The 7,296-nt window shown below is 38.2% G+C and overlaps 1 protein-coding gene across 2 annotated transcripts; it reads left to right on the forward strand.

Annotated features, from left to right (window-relative positions):
• The first annotated feature begins 231 nt into the window (after positions 1–231).
• Positions 232–6,798, forward strand: LOC122047488 (phospholipase D alpha 1-like). 2 transcript variants are annotated; one of them, XM_042608825.1, is made up of 4 exons: positions 232–433; positions 928–1,045; positions 2,122–4,015; positions 6,079–6,798. In XM_042608825.1, the coding sequence occupies exons 2-4, from the start codon at positions 938–940 to the stop codon at positions 6,510–6,512; spliced, it is 2,436 nt and encodes an 811-aa protein (XP_042464759.1). In that variant the 5' UTR covers positions 232–433; positions 928–937; the 3' UTR covers positions 6,513–6,798. The 2 variants fall into 2 exon arrangements, with proteins under 2 accessions (XP_042464759.1, XP_042464760.1); XM_042608826.1 differs by having other exon boundaries at positions 931–1,045.
• The last annotated feature ends 498 nt before the right edge of the window (positions 6,799–7,296 follow it).

Consider the following 7,296-nt stretch of genomic DNA (forward strand, 5'->3'; position numbering starts at 1 on the left):
ATACCGTCTAATAATAAATAAAGGATTTATATAATCAATTTTACATATTTGGATAAGGGTCCAGGGTTGTCTCTTGATTCCTTTGGTTGGAAGTAATTGCTAGGCCAACTGTTTGTAGTAGTCCTTCAAAGAAGTAAATGCATTTTTATTTTTCGTTTAAAATAAATATATTTTTGTGTTTCTTTCTTGTTTAATTCTATTTCATTTTTTATATTGTTAAAAATATAAATCGTCAACGTTCTTCCCACGGGCTTTTCAGCTCCTTCCTCCTCCCACTTCTTCCAGATCTGATCCGTTCACTCCATCTTCTCTATATAAATCCGCGCCTCAACGCCGAGGCGGCAGTGATCGTCATCTCTCACAGTTCCTCCGTCCCTCTCCTTCTTCTTTGTCACGATTTGGTCACTCGCTTCGACGCGGGATTCGTCACCGGGTAAGTACACTGAAATTATAATTCTTCGATCTTGATTACTGCAAGATCGGCGGGTTTTACGCGGGATTTCCTTACGGATCTTGATTCTGAAAGGGGAAAAAAGGGGTTTTGATTTTTCTACTCGAGCTGAATGAGTATGGTGCAGTGCCGCCGTGCCGGTCTGATGGCTTTCGCTTTTCGACTGTTTGAGTTAAATTAGACTGCGGAAAGTGAGCCTATGACTTTTTTTACTCGGTTTTGCACTTCAAATTGTGTTTTTTTCCTTTTGTTTCTTCTGTTGATTTGGTTAGTCTTTGATGAAGTTTGCTAATTTGTCAGATTCTATTCTTAGTGAAAGTTTTTTTATTTTTCTTTGGGGGAGGACGGCCACTTTTGTGATTTAAGTTCTGGAAGATGCGATCTTGCTGTTTGATTTTATTTATCAGCTAGTCTTGCGGTTCGGATCTGTTTCTTCCCTGATATATATATTTTTCTCTTTTTTGGAATTGAGATAGCAGGTGAGAAATGGCGCAGATTTTGTTGCACGGAACTCTCCATGCTTCGATTTTTGAAGCAGACTCACTGACGAATCCTCACAGAGCTTCTGGTGGCGCTCCACGTTTCTTTCGTAAGGTAAAGCCTATATTGTGATGAGCACTTGACTTACTGATCTCTGGTTTCTCGATCTTCTCTGTACCAACTTTGTGCTTATAAGATTAGCACGGCGTGTTGCTAGCTGATGATTGGTGAGTACTGTGTGATTTTGCGAGGACTCTGTTGGTGATTGCTGTTTTATATTCCCAAGTTGTGTTGCATCTTTTATTTCTCTAATGTGATGTAGAAAGTAGATTTGTAGAATTTATTGTTCACAGAAAGAAGAGATCCCAAATGTTGGGTTTGCAAAGTGTCTCAAATACCATGGGTTGGATATTACTCTAGCACCACTTGCTAGAAACTGCCGAAAAACTATAGACTTGTAGATCAAAATCTGGTGCACCTAGAATGATGAATAATTTTACTGCAAGTCCATATAATAAAATCTTCGTCTCCCTTGCTATAATTGCACTTGCACAATGAAAAACAAGAGCAATTTACTTGGTTTGGATACTCATTTAAACCAGGTAAAAACTGATTGAACCGATCAGTTTTTATAAATCAAATAGATATCGTGATATTGATTACTGAATAAATATATTCTTTATAACTAAATTTAAGATTGTTGTAGTTATGCAGTTGGATTGGTTAAACAGTGCTAGTCTAACTAGTTACCTTGTCCAATATGCAATTCAATATATTGACCCACTAGTTTGACCAGTGAAATTGTGTCTTGGAGTAGTTCAGTTCAATTTCTAATCTGATTTTCATAACTATACTTAAAACATCTAAAAACACCCCTTAAATAGAGTTTATTTGACACTTGAGCTATAGCTAGAAATACGAGGCCAATATCTAGGCAAACCCAACACCAAATTGACTGTGTATTGGAGATTCATCAAAGTGTGATAAGAAATCATTGCAAAATAGAAGAGAACCAGTTAGGGACCCATTCAGTACGAGACTTTTTTTTAAAAAAAACAATTGTTGTTGATTCTCGTGGATTGTGGTTGAGATTATCTATTTAGACATTTGATTTAGTTTATATTTTTATTGAATGCCTTTTTGTTTCTTCTATTCTGATTAGTCTATGCACATTGAAATACTTTGAACAGATTGTTGAAGGTATTGAAGAAACTGTGGGTTTTGGCAAAGGTTCCACCAATATATATGCCACAATTGATCTAGAGAAGGCCCGTGTTGGCCGAACAAGAAAACTTAAGGAACCTATCAATCCTCGTTGGTACGAGTCATTTCATATATATTGTGCCCACATGGCAGCAGATGTTGTCATCACCATCAAAGATGACAACCCTATCGGGGCATCACTCATTGGAAGAGCTTATTTGCCGGTCACTGAGATTCTTGATGGTGAAGAAGTGGATAGGTGGCTCGAGATATGTGATGAACATCGGAATCCTGTTGGAGATGCTAAGGTTCATGTGAAATTTCAATACTTTGATGTTTCAAAAGACCGCAACTGGGCAAGGGGTGTTCGAAGTGGAAAATATCCTGGTGTCCCCTACACATTTTTCTCACAGAGACAAGGTTGCAAGGTAACACTTTACCAAGATGCACATGTCCCTGACGACTTCATTCCCCGAATCCCTCTTTCTGATGGTAAAACCTATGAACCTCATAGGTGCTGGGAAGATATTTTTGATGCAATTAGTAATGCACAACATCTTATATACATCACTGGATGGTCTGTGTACACAGAGATCACTTTGGTGAGAGACACCAAGAGGCCAAAACCAGGTGGAGATGTTACACTTGGAGAGCTCCTTAAGAAGAAGGCTAGTGAAGGTGTTCGAGTCCTTATGCTAGTTTGGGATGACAGAACCTCAGTAGGTTTACTGAAGAAAGATGGTCTTATGGCAACTCATGATGAGGAAACTGAACAATATTTCAAGGACTCGGATGTACACTGTGTTTTGTGCCCTCGAAATCCTGATGATGGTGGAAGCTTTGTTCAAGACCTACAAATTGCCACTATGTTCACTCATCATCAAAAGATTGTTGTTGTTGACCACGAGATGCCTAACAAGAGTTCTCAGCAGCGAAGAATTATGAGCTTTGTTGGGGGCATTGATCTTTGTGATGGGAGATATGATACACAATTTCATTCTTTGTTCAGGACATTGGACACGGCTCATCATGATGACTTCCACCAACCAAATTTTGGAGAGGCTTCAATCAAGAAAGGTGGACCACGAGAGCCTTGGCATGATATCCATTCACGGCTCGAAGGACCTATTGCCTGGGATGTTTTGTACAATTTTGAACAGAGATGGAGAAAGCAGGGAAGAAAAGATGTCCTTGTAGAGCTTCGAGATATATCTGATATCATAATTCCACCTTCTCCTGTCATGTTTCCAGAGGACCAAGATACTTGGAATGTTCAACTGTTCAGATCTATTGATGAAGGTGCTGCTTTTGGCTTCCCTGAGGCCCCAGAGGATGCTGCTAGAGCTGGGCTTGTTAGTGGGAAGGATAACATCATTGATAGAAGCATTCAAGATGCATACATAAATGCTATTCGTAGGGCAAAAGATTTTATCTACATTGAAAATCAATACTTCCTTGGCAGTTGTTATGCATGGAAAGCTGATGACATCAAGCCTGAGGACATTGGTGCATTGCATTTGATCCCCAAGGAGTTGTCTTTGAAGATTGTTAGTAAGATTGAAGCTGGGGAAAGGTTTACTGTCTATATCGTTGTTCCAATGTGGCCAGAGGGCATACCAGAAAGTGGATCAGTTCAAGCAATCTTAGATTGGCAGCGGCGGACAATGGACATGATGTATGCAGATATTGTTCAAGCTCTTCAGGCAAAAGGACTCGAAGATAATCCGAAGGACTATTTGACCTTCTTTTGCTTAGGGAATCGAGAGGTAAAAAAGAGTGGGGAATATGAACCTGAGGAGCAGCCACCACCAGACACTGACTACAGCAAGGCTCAAGAGGCCAGACGATTTATGATCTATGTTCATACGAAAATGATGATTGGTAAGTCTTCATTTACTATTATTTCTATTTCTACATGGTTTTAGAGTTCTGTAAGACATGCACTTCCTTCATTGATTGATTTATACCTAAATTGAGACTTGTAGTACCCACATTTACTAATTGATTGATTTGAATAAGCTAATGGATATGCATTTTTGTACTGCATAATTTATCATTTGCAATGAGTTTGTTTGCTTCACAGTATGCTATTTTATGCCTCTTGGAAACCTAGTAACTGATAGGAAATTCAAGTTTTCAGGTTAACCAACAAAACAATTTTTTTTTCTAAGTTCCATGTGGGCTAAAGTCATGAAACTTCATCAAACTCAAACTCGACTTCCAATGGAATTTAGGCAGTCTAACTAGTTCTTGTTTTGCAAATGGAAATGAGTGAAAGGATCTGGTTATGTAACATTAGATATAATTTCATTGCAGTCCTGTTCTATTTTTGAGAATAAACCAAAAAATTAGCTGCTTAGAAATTAGGTTCCTTAGTTGCTATATATATATATATATATAATGTTTTTATCGAATACTGAGGTTTAGCATTTTTCTTCTACTCAAGTGGTGTTATAGCTCATGCAAACCTTCTCTGCACCAAATTGATAGTATAGAAGCCTCAAGATGCATAAGTGAAATAACAACATTACAACAAGGACAACTAAGTCTTTATCCCACTAAGTGGGTCAGCAAAATGCATGAGTGAATCAATATTATTCAAATTAGCAACATTATTTTTTCTTTAGGTGCTGATGCTCAACTAATTCATTGTTATTTTATGAACTAACTATTCAGAACATTTCATTTTACCCGCATAAGTTATTGCCATTTTGAAATGCCTCCCAAATTTGTTGAATCGTCATTTTATCCTCTCCCCCCATAGTTTTGATCTATTGTTGAAATGCCCCATCCTGCAAATTGAAGATTTTTTAACATTTTTAGAGTCACAAATCCATTCTACAACTTGATAAAGTCAAGAATTTAGAAAAGTTAAGGGTGTCTCATATTTTAGTCGTAAGCTAATTTGCAAATAAGCTTTGGTCATTTTGTGCAAGTACAATGCTAAGTTATAAGGTGCGCAAGCCTTACAAATTAGCTTACACCTAAAAATTCAAAATTGCTAAGATATTTAGAGTTAGAATAATTAAGTTATTTCTAAGAGATTTAGAGTTAGAAAACTTAAATTACAATTTTTGTTGAAGTTAAAAACTCAGAAAAGCTCATGGTCTCTTGGAAGTTCATTTGCAAATCAACTTACTATCATGCATTGTCAGCAGAGTGTTAATTTCTAAGCGTGCAAAGTATAAGTTAGTAAATATTTTGAGTTATAAACTCATACTATAACTTGTTTTGAAGCTAAAAGCCAAAAAACTCGCTCTCTCAAAATTTGGCTGCAAATTGATTTGACAATCAGCTTACACCTTGGAACTTGGCATTGTGTTGGAATAGAATGGCCGCAAGCTGATCAGCAAATCAACTCATGATCAAATTTCAAGAGACTGTCAGTTTTAGATTGTTAGCTTCAACACATGGGATTTGGCTCTAAAAATGTTAGAAATATTGAATTTGTAGGGCACAAGCCAAATTGTGATAGACTTTACGCCTTAGAACTCGGCACTATGTTGGCATAGATAGGCCATAAGTTGATTTGAAACTTAGCTTGCAATTAAAATTTGAGATACAATAATTTTTCTACCTTTTGGCTTTAATTCAAATGGTTGCATGAGATTGTGACTCCAAAAATATTTACGGGGTGAAGGGTATGTTAGCAACAGAAAAAAAAACAATGTGGGATAAAATGATAAATTGAAAATTATAGGAGCATTTCAATAAACCCCAGCAAACTGTGGAGGGTTTAAATGAAATTTTCTCTTAACTTTCATATTTTGCATTCTGGTTTTGATCATTCTTGTTTTTGTTCAGTCATATCATCTGTTTATCCTTCTGGGTCCAAGTGTTTTGTTCATTTGTGAAGGTCTCAGTCATTACATCACTTTGCTGACATGTAATGCAATCACGTATGGTGTAAATGACATTTCATTTCTTAAAATTCTTGGATACAGTTGATGATGAGTATATCATAATCGGATCGGCCAACATCAACCAGCGATCAATGGATGGAAGCAGGGATTCTGAGATTGCTATGGGAGCATACCAACCACGCCACCTGTCAACGAGGGAGCTAGCAAAGGGACAGATCCATGGTTTCAGAATGGCCCTTTGGTATGAGCATCTGGGAATGCTTGATGAAGTCTTCCAGCATCCACAGACATTGGAGTGCATACAGAAGGTCAACAAGATAGCTGAGAAATACTGGGATCTATATTCAAGTGACAATCTGGACAGCGATCTGCCAGGTCACCTTCTTAGCTATCCTATAGGAGTCTCCGGTGACGGCACTGTCACAGAGTTGCCAGGGACGGAGTTCTTCCCTGACACCAAAGCCCGAGTCCTCGGAACCAAATCTGACTATCTTCCACCCATCCTCACTACATGATTGGTTCGACAAATTAGTGCTTTGCGTATTTCTTTTTTCAGAATAAAGTTTGCAGTTGGTTAGGGAAAAGACAGTTACTTGTCTGGATGAGGGGATGGTATGATAAGGATTTGGGTTTCCAGTTGAGCCGTCCCTGTGGTATGTTGTATTATACCATATGCAGTGTGAATGTTGCTTGAACTCTTATCTAATGTCTTGTCGTTCCTGTGATGTATCATTGCGATGGTGTGACATGGTTTATACAATGTGTTTAATAAGAGTTCGACAATGATTTGTTTTCTTTCTAGTGAATTATGCAACTGTGTCCTGGGTAAGTAGAGCTCAAATTACTTGTTCTCATAGCTAAAAGACATTTTTTATATAAATTTTTACAATTCGATTTCTATCAAAATATTTAACTAATAAAATTGATATTACTCCAATGCTGCTAGTGCCAGCCAAACGACAATCTCAATCTCCAGCTTAATTTCTCCTGCAGAAACTCAGAGCTCGTCTGGTCAGTCAATCGCCACTGCCCACTGCCACCGCCCCTCCACCAACTGGAAATGGCCCTGCCATGGCAGTCGCCGCTTCATTCGGGATCATTTCTTTAACCCATGCCCTGCTCTGCAGGCACTAACTCACTCTTCTTTCTCTTCCTCTTCCCTTCTCCCCTCCATGGCTTCGGCCTCACTGTTCCTGCTGCTGCTCTTCTTCTCCTTCGCCAACGCAGGCAAGAAGCGTATACAGAATTCAGTGATGAAACTTTCTGATTAATTGATTGATTCTCTTATTCTCTGTGACA

This window comes from Zingiber officinale, chromosome 2B (assembly GCF_018446385.1).
Source record: "Zingiber officinale cultivar Zhangliang chromosome 2B, Zo_v1.1, whole genome shotgun sequence".
NCBI lineage: Eukaryota > Viridiplantae > Streptophyta > Magnoliopsida > Zingiberales > Zingiberaceae > Zingiber > Zingiber officinale.

Bases quoted from the DNA above. Each gene is read 5' to 3' on its own strand.
- LOC122047488 (XM_042608825.1), top strand. From the start codon at position 938: ATGGCGCAGATTTTGTTGCACGGAACTCTCCATGCTTCGATTTTTGAA. The intron at 1,046-2,121 runs GTAAAGCCTATA...TACTTTGAACAG, and splicing joins CTCCACGTTTCTTTCGTAAG to ATTGTTGAAGGTATTGAAGA. The intron at 4,016-6,078 runs GTAAGTCTTCAT...TCTTGGATACAG, and splicing joins TCATACGAAAATGATGATTG to TTGATGATGAGTATATCATA.